Raw genomic sequence first — 23,252 nt, 5'->3', positions numbered from 1 at the left:
TTCTCCTGTTCTGTCTCGGAGTAAGTAGCTGCCATAGGGGTCAAGATGTTCTTGGCCATTTTTAGATCACGCTGAGAGAAGATCTGCCTATGGTTTGAAGTCATCAAGCACCACTTTCAGCAATCCCTAATGTCATCAACTCCCCTTTACATCTAGGGTACTGTGTCTTAGTTTTGATACCCTTGGTAATTGAAAGTCCATCTAACTTTACCATCTTTTGACCATTACTATTCACTACTCTACTATCCATATAGCATATTGTTTAAGTAGCTCAAGATGCTTCACACATGCTTGGTGCTTTGGTATTTTCCGTTTATCTTATCCCTTAGATCCAGATCATCTATTCACTATTCAATAGATAGTGATGAATTGTCCCTTAAACTTTTTTAAAGTTTAAGCTTTTTGTTTTCTTCATTTTTAAAAATAAAAAAATTGAAATCATATAATTTTCCCTTTCCTTTCCTCCCTCCAAACCCTCTTATACAGCTCTCCTTGTTCTCTTTAAAATTCATGACTTTCTTCATTTTATGTATATGTATGTGTGTGTGTTTATGTATTCCTAAATAGATAAATACAACCTTCTAAGTCTTTAGAATGTTACTTGTATGTATGTGTTTTCAGGGCTGACCATTGGTACTGGATCACCAATTGGTGTGCTCTTCCCTGGGGAAGACTGTTTCTCCTACTCTCAGCATTTCTTAGTTGCCTGTATTTCTTTGTGGAGGGTTGGAGCCTCCTGGGCTTTCCCTGTCCATATTAGCATGTCCCTGTTTAGCCCATGTTTAGGCAGATGTGTTGGTGAGAGTACGCTGTAACTTCTGACATTCCTAGAGGAAAAGACACAGTCTTACTCCGTGTTCCTCTGGGTCTTACAGTCTTTTCATCACTTCTTTCTAGAGTGGCTGGACCAGTCTATAACCCCACTAACAGTGGCTGAGGGTTTTCCACGATATCCCTTCCATTCTGACTGGAAGAAAATGAAATCTCAAAGTTGTTTTGATATTTCACTTCCATAATTGCTGGGGACAAAGGACATTTTTTTTTCCTGAGGGATTTATTAGACTTTTTTTCCCCTCTTTTGAAAACTTTATTCAAGTCGCAGGCCCTGGAGTGGGTCAATTATGTTTTTGAATCTTTGTGTCTTGTTCTTTGTATTTTCTGGAGATTCTCAGTCAGATGTATAGCTGTTAAAAGTTCTTTCCTATCCTGTAAGCCTCCTCCTCTTCACCCAATTGTATTTTTTTTTTTCAGTCATGCTGAAGATTTTCAGTTTTATACAGTCCCACTTGCCAACTGTTGGCATTCCTTCTTAGGCAGGTGGAGGTTCCTAAGGAAGTCAGACAGTCTTCCTATATGTATTTCTTCTAGCAGTTTCAGGTTTCACAGTTAGGTCTTTGATCTAACTTTGGTGCAAGGTGATAGATGCGGATCTAATTCATTCTTTTCATGTGAACATCCAGGTTTCCCAGTTTCATTTGGTGAGGATGATTTCTTACATATATATATATATATATTATATATATATATACTTTTTTGCAGCTTTGTCAAATATATTGAGTTATGTTCCCTCTAGTCCTACATCTCTAAGACTTTTATCATAAAGGAACATTTTATTTTTTATTATGGGCTTTTTTTTTTTTCATCTGTTGAGATAATCATGTGGACATTGAATGCATTGCTCCAGGCCTTTCTGGCTTACGAAGTTTCTGCTGGGAAATTAGCTGTTCTTTTGATGCTTTATCCTTGTTTTTACCCTTGCAGCTTTCAGTTTTCTTTCTTTAGTCTATATTCTCGGTGTTTTAACAGTGGTAGTTGTGGGAATGTTCTTCTCTGGTCTTTTCTCTTTGGTATTCTGTGTGCTTTTTGTATCTGTATGGGTATATATTTCCTTACATTGGAGGTGTTTCCTTCTATGACCTTGTTGAAGATCTGCTCTATGCTATTGACTCAGAATTCATGCTACTCAGAAGCAGAGTACATGTACTTCTTAAATATGTTTTAAAAATTTTAATTAAAGACATTTCAGGTTCTTTGAGAATGTGTTTTGACCATTATCTTCCCTGTCCAACCCCTCTCCTATCCACTCCCCTCTCTACTGACCTGCCCAATGTTATGTCTTTTTTCTCAGGTCTGGGATCTGTGGCTTTGCACTGGAATGGTTGCCTCACCAAAGGGTCCACTGCAAGAGCCATGAATGGTCTTAACTGCTGATCTCTTCAGCTCTGTTATAATGTGTGCGTGAGTGTGTATTTCAAGGAAGCTTCCAAGGTAGTAGCAGGTTTCCATTTGATTGAGTGATGGTTCGTGTAACTTCTCCCTCTGCCTACTCCTTCTTCTGTCTTGTCTTCCCACACCCCACTGTGACTTAACCTTCACGTTCCATTTTTCCCCTTTAAGCCTTTATGCCACTGCTTCTTCCCCTTCAAAGTGCCCCCTGTGCCCTTGCACTAATTTCCTGACCTCTGTGTGCATTCCAGATGAAACATACACATCTGAAGATTCAAAGCTAACATCCGAAAATGAGAGAAAACGTGAGAGAAAGCTGTCTCTGACACTTTCATATCTGCCGGCTGCCAGCTGTAATCTTGATTTCCTTGTCCACTGCCACCTAAAAGTTTCTTATCCAAACCATTTTTTTTTCATATCGATGCCAGAGTTAACATTACAAAATGTGGGTTACTTTGTTTTCTTTTATTTTAAACCTCGGTGTTCATAATTTACAAAATGCAGTTCAAAGCCGTTAGTATGACTTGAATATTCAACATCTGAACCCATCCATTCTTTCTTCTCACCGATACCATTGTTACCAAATACTCACTGTAGTATTCTGGAGATGGATTTGTACTTGGGTCAGTTTTCTTTTCTGCACAGGCTGCCCTTTATCTTAAGAGTTAAAGAAAATGGAGTGCCAACAACTCACTGCCAAAGGAAGAGTTATTTTCTACTGAAATTCTTTTCAGCTTTCAGATTCCTTGTGTAGTATTTTCTGTTTAACAGACCTTCCGTATTATCACCCCTCCACGTTCATTGCAATTTTTATCCTTTTAAAAATATAACCCTTTCTTTATTGCTTTTCCTGAGACTCTTACATTAACACCATAATATAAAACAAAGTATATTTTTTGTATAGGCTTTAAAGTGATTGCATTCTAGTCACCTTCATAGCCTAGGTACCTACTTGGTACCTACACACTATGGTGTTATTTTCTGATTTTTAAATTAGAATTTTTGAGACAGGGTTTCTGTACATAGGATTGGCTTTCTTGAAAATTACTGTGTAGACCAGGCTGGCCTTGAATTCACAGAGATTCAGCTGCCTCTACTTTTTGAGTGCTGGCATTAAAGGTGTTCACATCCACGCTGGCTCATATTTTGCAATAATTTTAGACTTACAGAGAGAGTGAAAGAAAGGAGTTAGATGACCCAAAAGTCTATATAGCTGCACGTACTTTTTAATGCAAAATGAACTGACTGTAATGGCTCAGCCTGAAGAAAGCCACCAAGGAGCTTTTGAAGAAGTGTATAAAAATCATAGGAGCATTTAAAATGTGACTTAACTTAAATTGATATAATAATTTAATAACAATATAACAATTTTAATAAATTAAAATAAATTAGGCAACCGAACACTTAAGTTTTCAGTTACTGATCGTTGGAACAGAGAAGATTGAGAAAATATTTTTAGCTCTGAGGTCATTGTCCATGTGGTTTTGGTAAATCAGACCAAAAGTCTGCTGTCCAGGCTTCTTCCTCAGAAAACAGAGAGCTGAACAAGATGAAATCTTAACTTCATTCTGCTGCGAGGTTGAGGGTTCTGGGAGACATGCGCAGTTCTCTCTCTCTGGTGCCTTTTCTTTCCTCACTATTGGCACCGTTCGTTGCAGACGACACCGCAGAGTACGCTGAGCGGTTTGTGGAGGAAAATGACATGAACCAGGTTGATTTTCAAGGCTTTTCTTCAGTCAGCAATCCACACGTCAGGAAGCATTTTCCAGAAACCTGGGTTTGGCTGGACTCCCACATGAGGTAAAGATCTGTAGAGGTCTTTGTCCGTTTATGTTTTGCTTTGAGTATGCTTTGAATAATGTTTTCCTACTTTCCAGCATGTTTTAAGCATAAATGTTGTGTATCACTGAACTAAGCAGATCAAGGAGTTTAGGTTTAGAAGGTGGGTGATTGGCTGTAGTGTTTGGGGTTTAGAATGATGGTGATTCCCACTAACGGTAGTGTTTGGCGGAACCACGTGCAGATGGTGGCCATAAAGTGTCATCAAGGAAAAGGCTTTTAAATAGGATGGGTGAATTAAACTTCCTTGAAGTTTCCTGGTTTCTGTTGGAGGAAAACCCATAACAGAATAGATAGGGACCCAGACAAAACCAAACACCCGCAAACTTATCTATAAATTGAGAGATGAATATTTTAAGTAAAGCTTGAAATAAGATATGATAAACATAATGAAATCTATACACCTAAAGAAGATAAACAAGAAAGAAGACCCGGGGTAAGATGATCAATCCTCACTTAGAAAGACAAATTGGATGGACATTGGACGTAGGAGAAAACAAGTAACAGGACAGGAGCCTACCACAGAGGGCCCCTGAAAGACTCTGCCTAGCAGTGTATCAAAGCAGATACTAAGACTCATAACCAAATCTTTGGCAGAGTACAGGGAATCATATGAAAGAAGGGGGAGTTAGTATGACGTGGAGAGGATAGGAGCTCCACAAGGACCAAATATATCTGGGCACAGGAGTCTTATATGAGACTATTTCTTCAACCAAGGACCACGTATGGAAATAACCTAGAACCCCTGCTCGGATGTAGCCCGTGGTAGCTCAGTAACCAAGTGGGTTCCCTAAGTAAGGGGAACAGAGACTATTTCTGACATGAACTCGATGGTGGGCTCTTTGACCTCTCCATCCCCCAAAGGAGGAGCAGCCCTGCTAGGCCACAGAGGAGGACTTTGCAGCCAGTCCTGAAGATACCTGATAAAACGGTCAGATGGAAGGGGAGGAGTTCGTCCCCTATCAGTGGACTTGGAACAGGGCAGGGAGGAGATGAGGGAGAAAGAGTAGGATTGGGAGGCAATGAGGGAGCATGATACATCTGGGATACAGAGTTAATAAAATATAACTAATAATAAAAATAAAGTATTTAAAAATGTTTGTGAAAATATAGTAGTTAATTGAGAAGGTACAAAGTTTGTAGAAAGATTTTTTTGGAGTGTGCAAAGTATGATATTACAAACTTTCTCTGGAGAAGTTGAAATGCTCAGCTATTTTAAACAGATGTAAGTGATGTAAATATGAAAATTAAAACTTTTCTAATGATTGTTAGTTATGTTGAGTTATTGGAGATTGTGAGAAATCTTGGTTCTATAATATCTGCATTTGTCTTGACTACAGCTCCAAGGTTCGCCAAGACTTTGAAGTTACTGTCCCTGATTCCATCACTTCTTGGGTGGCTTCTGCTTTTGTGATCTCAGAAGACTTGGGTCTTGGGCTAACAACTGCTCCAGCAGAGGTAGAAAGAATACTGGCGGGGGTGGGGCGGGGGCGGATCAGAATTCTAATGAAGTGAGGCACAGAAAATGATTGACTATCTATCCATTGCTTTACTGATTGTGGTTTACTGTGACTTTACATGTTTGCCTTCATCTGTGTCCACGTCTTTGAAAAATTATTATGGTATTATTATTTATGACTTTATTTATTTTAATTTATGTGCATTGGCATTTTACATATGATGACACATATGTCTGTGTGAGGTTGTTAGATCCCCTGGAACTGGAATTATGGACAGCTGTGAGCTGCCATGTGGGTGCTGGTAATTGAACCTGGGTCCTCTGGAAGAGCAGCTAATGCTCTTAATCACTCAGCTCTCTATTTATTATTATTATTATTATTATTATTATTATTATTATTATTATTATATTGTGTGTGTGTGTGTGCACGCACACCAGAGCACACACATGGCGCTCAGAGGGTAACTTTGTGGAGCCAATTCTCTTGATTTACATTTACATGAATTCTGGGAAGGGGAATTTAACTCAGACTGCCAGGCTAGACCAGCAGGCACCTTTACCCCCTGAGCCATCTTGCTGGCCTTGTGTTAAAATTTTGAATCTAAGTTATATTAAGTTGATAGATTTGGTCATAAGGTTAAAAATATTATTACTTAAACATTATTACTTTTTACCTTCCAGGTTTTTATTTCATTCTTTGAGGCAGAAGTCTTTTAGTCAAATCAGAAAATGCAGACCTTGTTCTTTTGAAAACGAGGTCTAGTCCAATGTAAGAATGCCTGTGTATAAACTCATAATATAAGAGCGTGGTGTGCCCCAAGTGGGGCTCAGTTTAGTGGACCCACATTTTCTGTCTTTACTGTAGGTTATACTCAGTGTTCAGAGTTTTTATTCACAGAAGGAAATACTAGAGTAAAATTGAATGTCTTGTAAATGGTGCTTATTTTTGGAAATAATAAATGCATATAGGCAGTTATCATTAATTAAGGTAAATGAATCACACTCTGCTAATAACATTCAATAGTTCATGTAGTACATCATACATGTATCTACAATATGCAAATTTAGGTAGCATAATATTTTATACAATTTCTTACATTGAAATTTTAAGTCACGATTTGCCTAATTTGCCCTTTTCAGCATTTTGTAAGCCTTAATTTGCCTTATCACTTATTTGTGGATATTTCTTCCTAATTATCTAACTCAAGTGATTACTATCATACTTATTATTTCTCAAAATTTCAATATTGAATTAATTTTTTAATTTTATTACTGGATATTGGTCACCACCTTCACCAGGATAAAGTTCCATATTATGATCAATTTAAGATAATTCAAACTGTTATGCTTGACTTTGTTGATAAGCAATACTATATATGAAATGAATTCTTTTATAAGCAGAAATTTCCTTACTCATTGCTGGAAACAGAAAACCACATATCATTTTTATTATAATTTACTTGTAAGCTTGTAGTAATAGAGAAAAATTGGCCTTTTGACTAAGATCAAGGGTAACATTTTAAAATTTTATGTATATGAGTGTTTTGCCCACATCTATGTTTGTGCACTGTGTGTGTGTCTGGTGCCCAAGGAAGCAAGAAAAGGGTGTTGGGTTTCCTAGAACTGGAGTTGTGCGCTGACTTGTGAGTGCTGGGAGTCAAATCTGGGACCTCCATAAGAGCAGAGAGTGTTCTTAACCTCTGATTCATTTCTCCATCCCCTGTTTGGGTTATTAAGTTTACTATTGACCTGATGGAGTAATTTACCATGGACAGATTACTTTAAAGATGAGCACAACTTCTCAAGGGGTCTCCCAGAAGACATTGCTTCATGTCTGTGCTCAAATTTCCTCACCCTTTGCTTCTAGTTCCTAATAGGAATACCAGGATCATGAATGGCCTTAGTCCAATAGCTATCACTCCTATTATACCGGAAATCTACTATACCAAATATTTTGCGTTGCCTTCTTACTAGTTCTAAGTGAAATTTGTAGAAATAAAAGTGCTTTGGGTTTTATTTATGGAATTTTGGTGGAAGCCCAGGCCATTAGACAGATGGCTTTAATAGTGTGAGTATCTAAGCAAATATTCAATATCTATATAGATACCATGGCATCTTACAGTATAAGATCTGTAGAGTCATATGCGCCTAGTCATGTTTCAGTGTCCCAAATAACAAACCACATGCTCGTAATAAATACGTCAAGAATCATGAGGAGAACAAGACAGTGGTTGCTCATTGTTTGGGACAACTCTAGGTATTGAAGAACTTCATTTCCCAAAGTGCCACTGCTGTCCTTCCATCACCGTGATAATCTAAAATGTTGCAAATGTCCACGCAAGCCTGGCGGGCTTGTCCAACCTTTTGACATTGTGAGATGGTGTTGCTCTCTGTAAAGTTCACACTCGAGAAATATGCGATCAAATTACCCTCACCCCCTGCTTAATTTTGTATTGGGCCACATTCCGGTTGGCTGTGGCATCAGGTGGCATCAGGTGGCCCACAGGGACATGGGTTGACCGTGCCCTATAGAGGGACTTACTTCTGCTATTTTGAGGCCACTGGCCTAAAGTAACCAAGTTAAGTTCAGGCAGGGGAGGGGGCGTGGCCTCTCCTGTACGTCTTGACAGTTTCAGAGTTGGGTTACATACACGTGTGTGTGTGTGTGTGTGTGTGTGTGTGTGTGTGCGTGCGCGTGCACGTGAGAACACATGTAGGCAGAACATTACTGGGCTGGCCACACTGACATTTCCCCACCTGAGTCTCAAACAGGCTGTTCGATTGGACAGTAACTTTTGATGCAAATCATGGAGTCAGTATAGCATAACGGAGCAGCAGCTTCTTTTGGTGTCAGAGAGAATGGAATGTGCCTCTGGCATTTTTGCTTGTAGTAGTTACAGAGACTTCGGAACACCATTTAAAAAAAATAAAATAGGAGCACAGCACCCTTATGGGGGTATAATGATTGCATGAATAATTTATGATGTGCTTACTAGGTCCTTAATACAGTACAGTAATTACGATGTTAAATAACAGTCAGGTCAGCTTGCCACCATTAATTTGGTGTAAGCTGTTGATGGGTGAGGGCTGATTGGCGAGCGGATACCTCCAGGTGTTAACGGCTGTAAAGGTTCTGTGGATGTTGGTCTTATATATAATGTGAAGCATCTTTCTCTGAACCCAAACATGTATTCATTATGTTCTTTCTAGCTGCAAGCCTTCCAACCATTTTTCATTTACCTGAATCTTCCCTACTCTGTTATCAGAGGTGAAGAATTTGCTTTGGAAGTAATCATATTCAATTATTTGAAAGAAGCCACTAAGGTAATACGTTCAGATTTTGTTGATTATTTACACTCCTTGATTGGTTGCATTGTAAGTACTTGAGCATCAGGATAACTAAGCATCTTTAACCATCTTAACCATTTTTTTTTGGCTTATATATGTTTCTATTGGTTTTTATCCTTTTAACTTGGTAATTTGAAATGTTAAGGGAAATTTAATTTACTCTTTGACAATTTCATAATGTAGCAACATTAACTTCACCCTCTTTCAGTCTTCTTCCTCTCCTCTCAGTTAGGTTCCTCCTCCCCTATCTATGTCTTTTTCCTTTCCTTTCTTTCTTTCTTTCTTTCTTTCTTTCTTTCTTTCTTTCTTTCTTTCTTTCTTTCTTTCTTCTCTCTCTCTCTCTCTCTCTCTCTCTCTCTCTCTCTCTCTCTTTCTTTCCTTTCTTGCTTTCTTGCTTTCTTTCCTTCCTTTTTTTTGGTACCGTGGCCAACTTGCCTTTAACCAGGGCCATCCATATGATCATGTGTGTGGTTCACCAATCGCATTCTAGCGATTGAAGACAATGTCTCTCCTTCTGATAGCTCCTCAGGGATAGTTGGATCCTTTGAATTCCAAGTGTTGCCATGAATCTCTGTTCGTTGCTTTGTCGGAGGCTGAGAACAGCACTAGTCTGGGTATAAGTAGAGTGGGCCTTAGAAGTAAGCAGAAGGCAGTTTGCCATCACGACTGTGTCCCACATTGCGCCAGTGGGTATTTCTTGCCTGACAGATTGGGGTTGTAGCTTGCGAAATCCACACACAGGTAATTATTGATAATTATTCTCACAAAGTTGCCCAAGCAGCAGCTTTTGGCATTAAGAGGGCTAGCCAACGAGGGGGAAGCTTCTGGTTGAGTTGTAGCATGATTCGCCTTTGTAGTATAACTAAAGTATGTGGTATCTTCAGCAATAAGGCCTTAACTTCTGGTGGGCAACCAAAACAATGGCAATAACCTGGGGGTCCTTTGAGCCCCTTTGACTGACAACTAACAGCTCCCTGACTAACCGACATAGGGAAGACTCACGCATCTGACACTCCTCCATGCATTTTGCATTTTGCTGGGAGATTGAAAGTATACACACTCTGATAGTGATTTCTTCTGTTAACTAACATCTGGGTATATCATTAGCATGTATGCACATTTTCTTAGTTTTCCAGTACAGACCCTTCCGTTTTGCCAGGGAACTTCCTTTTGGCCTTGGGGATATGCCTTTCTTCCTCCTACCTCCCTGCATTTCTTTCTGGCCTTCTTCCATTATCTAGAATGTGGTTTTTCTTCTCATTACCATTTTGTACCCACTGCAGCTGGTAAGAATTTATTCTCCCTGAGGTAGGTTGCAGCTAGGATTCCCTTCCCAAGGAACCTCACCCGCTCTGTTATGTTTTCAGTTTCCATGGTTATTCCGTATATTATGTTTTCAGGGAAATATTTTGTGAGTCATATTCCTGTCTCCTTAAGCAGTCAGTTTGCTGCAAGGCAAGGATTGGGACTTAACTACTGTTTGTGTTGCATTTAGAGTTGCATTAGCCAAATGGTTTAGTTTTCCTCCCTAAAGTAAGTAGGCAGAGGCTGATAACTTTATTGTATGAAATGCTGTAATTTCTTGGAGTGTATGCAGCTGCAGAGTAGATCAGAATTTTTACTTACTTTTTCTCGGTGTTGGAGATTGAATAGGCACAAGTCAGCCACTGAGCTATGTATGCTTTTAGCGCCATTGTTTGTTTGTTAACTGCTTTTCAGTGTGGTCAGAATGTGACTGTGTTACTGAGAAGATCCAACCAGAAACCCTAATATTGAGTTTACTGCTCACTAGCAGATAACTTAATAACGTGATTGCAGTTTCTCTACCTATTTTATGAGAATCATGATTATCATGTGAACAAATTATTGTGAGGAAATAATTTGGAAAATACTTTGCAAATTGTGAGGTCCATGCTGATTGTGGTGGGACACACTGTAATACCAGTCCCTTGGGAGGCAGGGGCAGGGGGATTGTTGCAAGTTTGAGGCTAGCCTGATGGACATAATGAGTTCCAAGCCAGCTAAGGGAGCTCTAAACAAGTGGTTCTCAACTTTCCCCATGCTGTGACCCCTTAATACAGTTCCTCATGTTGTGGTGTCCCCATCCATAAATTATTTTCATTGCTACTTTATAAATGTAACTTTGCTTTTATGAACCGTAATGTAAATATCTGATATGTAGGTGGTCTTAGTCGACCTCTGTGAAAAGATTGTGTGATTCTCAAAGAGGTTGGGGCCCACAGGTTATGAACTCCTGCTCTAAACCCTCCCTCTCCTCTGGGAATAGTAATGTGCATCTTTAATCCCAGCACTTGGAGTCAGAGGCAGAGAGGCAGAGGGGCAGAGGGGCAGAGGGGCAGAGGGGCAGAGGGGCAGAGGGGCAGAGGGGCAGAGAGGGGCAGAGAGGGGCAGAGAGGGGCAGAGGGGCAGAGGCAGAGGCAGGCATAGCTTTGTGAGTTCAAAGCCAGCCTGGTCTCCATAGCAATTTTCAAGCATGCCAGGACTACATAATAAGACAAAGCAAAGCAAAACAGAACAAAACAAAGCTAAATGAAATGAAACAAAACTAGACCAAACTAAACTAAACTAAACTAAACTAAACTAAACTAAACTAAACTAAACTAAACTAAACTACACTGAAAAAAGCTCAGGCCTGGAAGAATGCTACTTAAGGAGAGTAGAAACCTTGGCATTTTAATAAAAGTTTGTAAATATGATATGCTTCAGAACTAATCTAGTAACCATAATTTTCACGGAATAAATTTTTGCAGAAACTCTCAGCAGATAAAAACAGTATTTTAACCTGTTTGTCTCATGCTTCACTAATGGGACCTGTGTCTCCTAAGATGTCACAGTAAAGTCAGGAGGTAGTGAAACTGATATTTGAAGTGACCTTTTTGTATAGTCCTACTACTCAATGGCTTTGTGTAATGAGAAAGATTAGTGGAAGGACTGTAAATGAAGACAAAAAAATGCTTTTTCCCAGATGTATCTAGAGATAGAAGAGGTATGCATATAATAAACCCGTTTTCTCTGATTTCCTTTTCAAGTTTTCCCCTTCTTGGCCTCATCTTTGGCCTATTTTTTTTTTCTGGTTCTGCATCTCATACTTGTAACAGCACTTAAAATAGCAATAGAATTTACAGAGACCATTTTATTATTATTATTATTTTATAGAAAACTTTCGGGTTTCATTTTTTTTTTTCCTCCCAGGTCATAGTACTCATCGAGGAAAGTGACAGCTTTGACATTCTAATGTCTTCAAGTGACATCAATGATACCATATACCGGCAGAATGTTGTAGTTCCCAGCGAGGATGGGATTACTCTGCATTTCCCTATCAAGCCAACATGCTTGGGAGAAATTCCCTTCACGGTGAAAGCTGCCTCACATGCTGCTTCTGACACTGTCACCCAGACAGTTTTAGTAAAGGTAAATATTTGGGGTTTAGATGGTTACAATGGAAACAGAATGTGGAAATGAAAAACAAACAGGAGAAGGTGCTCGTGTCGAATTTGTCGGTAATCCTAAAATGCCCTCTTCTCCACTCACCTACTAATGCCTAGTTGTTTTCTCATCTGTCTGTAAACATGTAATACACACGTTATAAAAATATTGCCATTTCCCTCTTTAAATTTGAGCAGAAACATGACTATTATGAAGATCAATTATTTTTAAGTAGTCATTTACACTCACAAACTGTGTTACATTGGGATCTTGTTGGATCATGGTTAGGTTGGTAACGTAGAGTAGGGCATTTTGGAACTCCTCAAAGTAGATTTTGTAGACTGTTATTTTGAGAGGACATTGTTTATAAAAACACAGCTCAGCACAGTGATGACCACTCTTGTTCTGGGCGGAATTGCCTTGGATTTGAATCTCTGTCTAATTAGTGATTTCAGTTGAGGTACTTCGCGATTCTGTTTGGATAACAACAGATGAATCTATTCCCCTAGGGTTTTCTCTGTCATGTTTTCATCTTTCCCCCTTGTCATTCCCATTCCCATTCCAGTTCCATGAAATGCTTTCTTCTTAGCTAGAAAGTAAATGCTGACCATGTTTGAAGTCAGAATCAGGATATGGTAGGTGGAAGGCAGGTAGGTTGGTAGGTACTGAGCAGCTTTGTCCATAGCAGACTAAATACTTGTCTTCATATCTGCACGCAGCTCTCTGCTAACAGATAAGCAGATGCTGTGCTGTGTTCCTTTCCCCACAGGCTGAAGGGATAGAAAAGTCATATTCACAATCCATCTTACTGGATCTGACTGACAACAAAGTACAAACTATCCAGAGAACATTGAATTTCTCGTTTCCTCATGATACAGTCAATGGCAGCGAAAGAGTCCAGATCACAGCAGTTGGTAAGAGTCGTGTGTGTTGCCACATACTGGCTGATTTGCATTCGATAATGTATTTTTCATCTGCTTATAGCTGTGATTTCTTACTTAGCCCCAATGGGAAGAGATCGTGAAAGGCATCAAGGGGTGGAATCTAAATTCAGCGCTTTTCAACATGGAGCATGCATGTGTGTGTGGTGGTCTCATTTAACATGTAGTTCTGATTTAGTGTGTCTGGGGTGAAGCTGATCTTGCCCTTCTTTCTTTCCTTCCTTCCTTTCTTCCTTCTTCCTTCCCTCTCCTCCTTCCTCTCTCCCTTTATCTTTCTCTCTTCTTCCCAAGATGAAACATTGGGCTTTGCACTAGGGCTAGGTAAGTACTTTACCCATGAACTATGTCATTGTCTTTTTGTTTTATGAGAGAAGGTCTTGGTATGTAGCCCAGGCTGGCCTTGAAATCCGTATCCCTGAAGCTCAGCATTTTTGCAGGGATTATGGGTATGCATCACCAAGCCTGGCTGGAAGTTTTGATTTTCTGATGGTGTACAGAAACACTGTGAGTAGGAAGACCACACCCACTGTGGCTAGAGGGAGCCGTGTCTTCTAGAGAAGAGTTCCTGGACTGTACCTCTGGGCCACTGCTGAGGATACTCAATTTACATAATACATTAAAAAACACAAATGTCAGGGTTTTTCTCTAAATCTACTAAAGTAGAATTTCTTAGACTATGGTTAGGTTAAGTATGGTTTGAAAACTTTCCACCAGAGAGTCCGGTAAGCAGGGCTTGAGAACCCTTGCCTAGAATAGTTTTCCATGCCAGATTCTAGTAATTACAGTAGGAATGTCACTTCCTTCTAGTTCCCTTCCAGTAACCTAAAATGCTTTTGAGTTAAACACAGCTTTTTTTCCAATGCACCCGAGTCTCCTTCTGAAGAATTAAATGTCCTGATGTTTAATCCCCGCTATCTCTGACATTTTGATTTAGAGGAACACTTAGTTTATACCCTATCATTATTTAGGCAGAAGCATCCTGACTCACCACATAATCCACAGTGCTCTTGTGATTGGCTTTCTGCTCTGTCCCACTTGCTTCTGTGACAAACACGTACACTGAGCTGAGACTACCTGCGGCCAGCATGTGAGAGCGAGTGAGCACTAGCCGTTGAACCAAATGCTTTGTGCTTTCAGGAGATATCCTTGGTCCTTCCATCAATGGCTTGGCCTCCCTGATACGGTTGCCTTACGGTTGCGGCGAACAGAACATGATAAACTTCGCCCCAAATATTTACATTTTGGATTATCTGACGAAACAGAAGAAGCTGACTGATAATTTAAAAGAGAAGGCCCTTTCATATATGAGGCAAGGTAAGCGTTAATGCATGCCTTTACTTGTGAAAAACTTGTTTGCCTTTGCTTACAGGTCAGGATCTCCCTAGGCCAGGTTTGGGAACAGGTGGTCGTTGTGTCTGTCCATGCAGAGCGGTGTGCGTGAACGAATGCTTGCGCCTCTGGAGGTGGCAGATGTGGTGCTCTGAGCTGTGGGAAGTGCTCGGCGCTGGTGCTGATCCACTCATGGCAACCCTGACATGGGTTGTGTGCTGCCCGTGCCGCAGGCAGTGTTCCAAGCACTCGCCATCTGTCAGCTGAAGGAAGCCGAGACACGGGGAAGTTATTAAATAGCTTGTCTAGGGCCATGTGGCAAGCTAGTGGCCCATCAGGGATTCGGACCCAACATTTGTGTTCAGAGTCCTTGCCCTCAGCATCCGTGGCTAGAGAACTTGGGGACTGGTGAACTGTTTCTTCTTCTTCTTTTCTTAAAGTATAATTTGTTCTTATTCTTGGGAATTCCATAGATATATACAATGAAATATGATCATATCATTTCACATTTCCTTCTCTGATTCCCCTAGTATTCCTCAACATGTCCTCCTGGCTTCATTTTTTTTTTTTTTATTAATTCAACTTACATCTCAGTCATAGGCCCTTCTTACCTCTCTTCCCAGTCCCAATCTCCTTCCTGCATCCCCCTATTTTTGAGCTTAGGGGAGACCCCTACCCAGACGCCCCAGCTCATTTATTCACATGAGGACGGAGTTCATCTTCCTCCCCTGTGGTTTGATAGGGCCGTCCCACCAAGAGGAAGTGATCAGAAAGCAGGCACCACATAGTCCATGTCAGAGCTACCCCCACCCCCTTTCCTAGTGGGCTGACATGAAGCCTAAGATGCACATCGGACTTATCTTTTTGGGATATGAGCTTTGCAGTACGTCTATCCTGTACTCTATGACTAAAATCTGCTTATGAGTATATACCATGTGTGTCTTTCTGGGTCTGGGTTACCACATTCAGGATGATCTTTTCTAGTTCCATCCATTTGTCTGCAAATTTCATGATGTCCTTGTTTTTAATGGGCGAGAAGTATTCCACTGTGTAAATGTACCACAGTTTCTTTATCCATTCTTAAGTGAGCTGTTTCTGATAATAACAACAATGTGGATTTTGAGTTTATGAAATACTGCAAAGTCAACCTCAAATAACTGTCTCAGTCTGCTTTTGCCTGAAGGTAAGCAAAGTGTATGATATCCACGGTATAGGAAACTCATGAAGATGGGAAGGATTTATACAAATGACAGGGAAGTGCTTACTAAGCACAATCTGGGAATGTGTAGTTCATCATAGTCACGTGTGTGTCTCTGTCTGTGGTTACTTTTCCTCTTCCTCTTCTGCCTTCCTCACCTTCCCCTCATCCTCCTCCTCCTTCTCCTCCTCCTCTTAGATGAATGGGTTAAATTGTCAAGCTCAAGTAATGTGACTGTTTTGATATGAACCTTCATTTTAGCGCCTCTCATTATACAGAAAACTTTTTATCCCAAACTACGTCTTCGGTGATAATAGAGAGGGTAGCTAATCCTGTTGAAAATCTTTACATGTTTCATTCTCACAAAAAAACCATGATAGGTGCACTACTATGTCCATATTATAGGTGAGGGAGTTGAGGCACTGGAAGGGTAAATAAGGCGTGGAAACCTCAGGAGATGAGCTGTAGATTCCACGCACCCACAGGATGTCCAGTGTGCAGTGTTCTTGGAATTTTAGAGAGAAGCAATAGGTTAGAAAGATGAGGACTCAGAGTTGGACCAAGATCCTTGAGTAGGTAGACTGTCTCAGTGGGGGTTCTGATAAGGCACTAGGGGAGAAACACAGAGTTCTGCTTGGGACAGGAACAGTAACGGCTGGAATCTGCCTGGTCAGATCACATCAGTATGAGCTGTAAGGTACCAGTCCAGGTGCAGCAGAGCGGAACCCTAGAGTTATACAAGAAGCGAGGCAGTGAGTGGGAGAAGAGGCAGAGGCCACCAGGCCTTGGGATCCAGGCTCAGGTGAGGAGGGGATAGGGTCTAATTTTCCAACCACCAGGAGCACACGTGATGCTGACCTTCTGGCTGGCTCTTCGACCCAGGAGCTGATAAGTCCCGACCCCAGAAGTTCTCAGAAATCTAGCAGTTGCTGCTTTTTATAGAGAGATACTGATTTAAACATGCCATCATTTTAACCCGTTTAGAGAGCATTTATCTGTTAAAGGTATACACACAGGAATTCTTATTTTCTGAAAATTCTATTATAATTAGCTATAAGAAGGGGCCTCACGTGCTGTCTGTGGCAAAGTGGCACGTTGATCTTCACATCTTGGTTTGACAGTCATGGTAAGGAGGTGAATAAAAACAAATACAGGGGGGTGTTAAAATTTAACACTGTACCTTTTGAGAACAAGATCCCAGTTTGTCCTGAGATTTGTTAGTTTATCTGGTTTCAGCTGGAAAATGAATGCAGATTACATCACCATTTATAACTTGATATGTATTCATCGCTAATCAAATATATTTCTATTACATTAAATGAATGTCTGCATGTGAATGTTTTGTACAGACTCGGGTCTGTGCGCCACATGTGTGTCTTGGTGCCTGCAGAGGCCAGATGTTGTCAGATCTTCTAGAACTAGAGTTACAGATGTTGGTAACCTACCAGGAGGTGTTATGAACTAAATCTGGTTCCTCTGCAGGAGCAGCAAGTGCTCTTAACTGAGGGGCTGTTGTCCCAGCCCTTTAAATTCTATTTTGGGTGGCCTGAGCCACTTGAAGAGCCGACACATCCCTTGGAGGTGACTTGCCTCGTCCTGTGACGCTTTGCTCAGGGTTACCGCCGCTCAAACCCCAGCTCTTGCTTTCCCAAAGGCAGCACTGTGACACACATCCGCTTTGGCCCGGTTGTTGTCAAAGCAGTTTTTCAAAGCCAGCTGGGGATGTAGCTCATGGGTTCCGTTTTTGCCCAGCATGAGTGAGGCCCTGGGTTTGATCCCCATCCTGGAAACAAAAAGGTTCCAAGTAGCCCTCTGGGGCTGTTCTCTCCTGACGCTTAGTGGTTGCTAGAAGTGCACATTGACCAGATGGAGAGAAAGCTCGGGTCTCCAGGGCACAGAGAGTCTTCCAAGTGTACAACATGGCAACCTTTCTTGCTGTCATGGGAGAAAGGGGAGAGTAGTCGTTAAGGCACCAGCCATGGGCTCTATCTTGAGTCCATTTGCTCAGCCTCTCAGAGCCTCATTTTCCCACCTACAAAATGAAATAAAAGCTGTGCTTACATGGCTTTGAGATACCAGGAATTAGACTCCCTGTTAAATATACAGATAGGAAGAAAGGCAAGGCTAGGTAATAAAGGACAACTTTCCAAGATTCTACTTCACTGTCCTGACTTGAGGCAAAAACCTGGCTTCTTAAAACAAAGGCCTTGCAGGCTTTTGTCTCCTACCAGCAGGACGTGCTGTGCATCTCTGGGCCAGTCATCTATCCTATCTTTCTTCAAACCGATTAACCCTAAATTAAGAGAAAAAAAAGTTTAGATGCTTAAAAATCTCCAGCCCTTGAGACTGGATCTTTCAGCTTTCTGAGTAACCCGCTCTGTTCTGCGGAGGGTCTTTTTTTTTTTTTTTTTTTTTTTTTTTTTTTTTCTGCGGAGGGTCTTTTTTTTTTCCTGCGTGCCTCATCCCCCATCAACAACTTTCTTCAGCTTTTGATTTCTGTCGGTGGCGTTTGACATTTCTCTGCTGCTACCTGTCATGCTTCAGATTTCCCCCACTGTTTAATTCTTTAATTGGCAGAGGGAACGGGCCCAATCAAGAACCCCAGACTGTCATTTTGGGCACTCGTCTTGGCTTTCTTAAGATCGTACCATTGGTATGGCTTCATTTTCTCTTCTCCACTTAACATTATTTAAAACCACCCCGATCGTCATCTGTGTTAATACTTTGATGGTGGGTTCTCTGTCTGAACCCTTCCTCACCATATCACGTGGGCACTTCAGTGAGTGCGGAGGGGGCGCCCGAATGATCAACGTAAACTTCTTGGGCTTTTGCGTTCATCCTTTTAGCATGAGGTCAGGTCCAGGAGCGTTCTGACCCACTTCCACAGCGCGCTGACCGTCCTACCCAGCCCCGGCCCATTCTTAACAGCCAGGAAGTGCGATCCGTGTTTCTGGCTTGCCCAACCAGATTCCATCTGCAGGAGAAGGTGAATGTTTCCTGACGTCACTCTTCGGTGTCACATCAGCGTCTCACGTCAGAGACTGCCTTTTCTAAGTCTTGTTAAATATAGTGTAGTTTTTGTTTTTAAAGACATTAGTGTAGCTTTGGTGTGAATTGTGATTATTTAAATGTCATGTAGGAAGAGCGCATTGTCTTACTTAGGTCTTGGTGGCCCAGGTGTCCCGTAACCAATAGCTCCATCACTGAATGAAATATACATTATTTTTTTGCTGTCAAGAAAAGAACTGTAAAAAGAAAGCATTTCTGACAATTCCTGGAAATCCTGATAATTGAAGGGTTAAACTGCTGATTTCCTTCAGACATTTAGATATTTTTTTAGCATGTTATCCAGAGATTCAGTTTTATTTTATTTTTCTGACTTAGAGTCCATGTCAGAGATAGCCCCTGCGTCCCTTACTAGGTGATCCACATGGACACTGAGCTGCCTCTTGGCTACATCTGAGCAGGGAGCCTGGGTCCTCTCCCTGCATGGTGCTTGGTTGGTGAATCAGTCTCCACCAGACCCCTGGGCCCAGTTTTGTTTGCTCTGTTGCTCTCCTTGTGGAGCTCCTGTCCTCTCTGAGTCCTTCTATCCCCAACTCTTCCAAAAGACTCCCTGCACTCTGCCCGAAGTTTGGCTGTGAGTCTCAGCCTCTGCTTCTGAATGAGAATTAAATATCCTCCCTAGGGTCCTCTATGTGACTTAGCTTCTTTAGGTGTGTGTATTGTAGTATGGTTATCCTGTATGGCAGATATCTGCTTATAAGTGAGTAGGTACTGGGTCTGGGTTACCTCACTCAGGATGGACATTTAGAGCTTTTTAAAATTACATTTTATTTATTTGTATTTTGTGTATGTAGGTGTGGTAGCATATAGTGTATAGAGGTCATAGGATAACTTTTGGGACCTGATTCTGTTCTTTCCCATGTAGATACCTACATGGGAATTGAAATCAGGTCTTCAGGCATGGCAGCCAGTGCCTTTATCTGTTTAATCATCTGGATAATTCTTTTCTTTACACATTTAAGTTACAATGCCTGAAGTTTCTTTTTCATGTGAGATTCAGACTGAGTCTAGTTGAGGATATGTTTCCTCTGTTAAAACAGTCTCTGCCTTCTCTCAGAACTGAATCCTGGGAAGGTGCTGTACTGCTGAGCTATATCCCCAGCTCTGCTTCTCTGTTCTGTTTTGTTTGTTTTGGTTTTTGTTTCTGTAAGCAGTACTTTCATCTTTAATTTTATGAATTGTGACTACTTTACATTCACAGTTAGTTCAGAGAACTAACTCATGACCCAGAAAAGTTTGCATCTTATCTGGACCATTGCAAATGGCAGTTTATTGGTTGTTATGCCAACAGGTTCATGACTTCTGCATTTTAATTTTCAGAGATGTCTGATAATTCTGACTATATTATTATTTTACAAACCAGAGAGCCATGTGTAAAACATTGAGCTTGAAAGTGATGTTCTTGTTTCTTTGTAAACTTTTGAAGAAAACCAAGCTTTTGACTGGCTTATCTATCGTGATGAAAAATCTCCAACTTAGGTAACTACAGAAGAATGAAGATTGTTTATGCTAACAATAAACATCACTGCCATGTCATCAGTATCCTTTTCTACTAATTAAGTAGAAATTAGGCCTGAAGTGGGCAGGAGCTTGGAGGACAAGCAGCCAAGGGTTCTCTAAGCATTCATGGCCAGCGTAGAATGAGAAAGGGGGTCTCAACAGAGACTCCCACAGAGAGTCAAACCAGCTCTTATCCCAGGCTCCTCTTCTTTCCTTTGTTGTTCCCGGGGGGGGGGGGAAGCAGAGCTGGAGGGATCTGTTTTACTAATCCACTCTGAAATGGACTAATACATGTTAATAATACAGCTAAAGATGCTGCAGCTCCCGTTTTCCTCCAGATCGGCTGCCCTCAGTGAAGGAATAAGGCTCATTTTTTTTTTTTTTTTTCACTGATGAGTGATGTTGGAGGACATTTGCCTAGGTAGTTTCCATAAATGCTAACCTCATGCCTTGATCTCAGCTCTGACCCATTTTATAGTATCTTATTAAAAAAGCTAATAATGACATCACATCTTAGGGTTATTAGACTCACCCATGTTAATACTGATAAGGAGCTCTCACAGTTCTTCATACATAATGAATACAAAACCAAGATTGCTATTGAACTATTCAACAGTAATGTTTTAGGTATAAACATAAAGATTATAATCCAATGTTCCCTTCTTAAAATTAAGAGAAAAATTGCATTTACTTTAAATATATATATTCTTTTTTACTGTCAGTCTCAAATATCACTCTGAAAAACAGTGTTCTGTCTTATACATTAATCCAGAAGCTCTCAGATGCAGGGATTCTAGTGGAAAAGCCAAAGGAGAAAAGCTCGGGTCTTCCCAGGAGAGGTAGAGTGTTCAGTGAGTCCCACGAGCTTGTCACACGATTTTATTTTATTTTTTTTGTGTTTTTTTATTTTTTTATTTATTTTTATTTTTATTTTTTTATCAGTTACATTTTATTAACTCTGTATCCCAGCTGTGTCCCAATCCCTCATTCCCTCCCAGTCCCTCCCTCCCTCCCTCCCTCATCTCCACCGTGCCCCTTTCCAAGTCCACTGAGAGGGGAGACCTCCTCCCCATTCATCTGATCCTGTTTTATCAGATATCTTCAGGACTGGCTGCAAAGCCCTCCTCTGTGGCCTAACAGGACTGCTCCTCCCTTCGGGGGTGGGGAGACCAAAGAGCCAGTCATTGAGTTCCTGTTAGAAATAGTCCTTGTTCCCCTCACTTTGGGAAACCAATGTCACACGATTTTAAACATGGGCCTTGGAACTCTTTGCATGGCTTTGCAAAAGTGAATCAATTTCTCTTTGTTTGGGAATAATTTATTTGCAAGTATGTGGTTTCTGTCTTCATTAAAGCAAATTCATTAACTTCACCCTAAATATACTTATTTGTGTGTTATGTATTTGTGTACGTATGCTGTATACGCGGGCACACGTGTTCCCATGTGGAGTCCCTAGGCTGACCTCTTTCTTAGTTATATATCTTAGTTATGTCTTTCTTAGTTATATCTCCACCTTGTATCTTTCTGAGACTGGGTTTCTCACTGAGCCAGAAGCTTGCTGACTGACCAGCAAATCCCAGGTGTTCCTCAGTGTCCACACCCCCATTCCTGCAGTTACAGGTGTATGCATCCCTCTGTGCCCAGCTTCCTGGGTAGGTGATTGGGGTCTGAACTCAGTCCTCATGCTTGTGTGGTGAGCACTCTATGACTGAACCGTCTCCACAGCACCCCTAATTTACTTACGTAGTAATATGTCATTTGTGTGCTTGTGTGTGTGTGTTTGTGTGTAAGTTTGAAGTGTGGAACTGATATCAAAGCAGACCAGTTGGTTTTATTGTTTGGCCTTAAACTGTAGTTATGTTAAGACGGGCAGTGTTCTCCCGAGATAGCAGACAGTCTTAGATAGCTAAGCATCGAGACCCTTCTGGTGAATTCTAGAAGTAAGTGAGGCTCAGCCTTGGCTCTGCCTGCCTCCAGATGACCAGAAGTGTCTTTGTTATCACTCCTCATTTCCCCTGTCAGCCAATGGCACCCACATGAAGGCATAGCAGGTGGATTGATTACACATGGATTTTTGTGTCTTCAGGCTACCAAAGGGAGCTTCTCTATCAGAGGGAAGATGGCTCCTTTAGTGCCTTCGGGAATAGTGACCCTTCTGGGAGCACTTGGTGAGTGATTTCTTTTCTAATTAAACAATTTTGTCCCACGGGACAGGTGTTTATTAGGCTACAGTGGCTGTGGGGCTTCCAGACATTCCTTTTCTGTGTGGACATTGCAGCTGCGAGACACAAAGCGTGCCTTTCATAGAGGGCATCTCATAAGCAACAACAACAACAAAAACAGTTCTAAAGCATTTGCAAATCAAGAGCTTTCTATTTAGAAAAGGAAAAAAAATACAACCCCTCTTTTCTTTTTGAGGGGAAAGCTACAGCAAAAATCCTTTAAGATGACGGTACAGATGGCAAGAAGAAAAATGCTATTGTGACATTGTTCTTGCCATATCTGATTTAGTAGTACAAGAGCTTTATTAAAACAGTCTGTGCGATTTCTTTAAGGACATGTTTCTTGAAGAGTAAACAGTAACGAGATTGAATAAGGAATATGCAGTGCCCTTCCGCATGGAGTCCTCATGGTTGATTTGGGACAGTTAACTTCATCCCTTATTCTGCTCGCCATCAGGACTCAGGGAGATCTCCTCTGGCTGCCTCCAGTGGAGGGGATCTGGGCGTTAGCTACTGAGTGTGTTCACTACGCTCAGCTCTGATGAGACAGAGCGCTTTGGATTGTCTCTGTCAGGAGTCAGGTGTCAGTCTGCAAATAGGTTTCTATTCTTTGTTCTTCACTACTGTTCTTCCTGGGCGTAGTGGCTCATGCATGTAATCCCAACACTTTGGATGTG

General features: G+C 41.1%; 1 protein-coding gene across 1 annotated transcript in view; it reads left to right on the top strand.

Annotated features, from left to right (window-relative positions):
- Nucleotides 1–23,252, top strand: part of Cd109 (CD109 molecule) — a 103,642-nt gene that overhangs the window by 53,469 nt on the left and 26,921 nt on the right. The window contains exons 18-24 of the mRNA XM_021656485.2: nucleotides 3,885–4,026; nucleotides 5,406–5,523; nucleotides 8,735–8,848; nucleotides 12,086–12,304; nucleotides 13,089–13,233; nucleotides 14,398–14,574; nucleotides 22,440–22,521. Coding sequence (XP_021512160.2) covers nucleotides 3,885–4,026; nucleotides 5,406–5,523; nucleotides 8,735–8,848; nucleotides 12,086–12,304; nucleotides 13,089–13,233; nucleotides 14,398–14,574; nucleotides 22,440–22,521 — 997 coding nt within the window. The remainder of the gene's footprint in view (nucleotides 1–3,884; nucleotides 4,027–5,405; nucleotides 5,524–8,734; nucleotides 8,849–12,085; nucleotides 12,305–13,088; nucleotides 13,234–14,397; nucleotides 14,575–22,439; nucleotides 22,522–23,252) is intronic.

The sequence above is a fragment of the Meriones unguiculatus genome, chromosome 6, assembly GCF_030254825.1.
Source record: "Meriones unguiculatus strain TT.TT164.6M chromosome 6, Bangor_MerUng_6.1, whole genome shotgun sequence".
Lineage (NCBI taxonomy): Eukaryota > Metazoa > Chordata > Mammalia > Rodentia > Muridae > Meriones > Meriones unguiculatus.
Note: the sequence above shows the minus strand (reverse complement) of the source record. Positions and strands in the feature narration are given on the sequence as shown.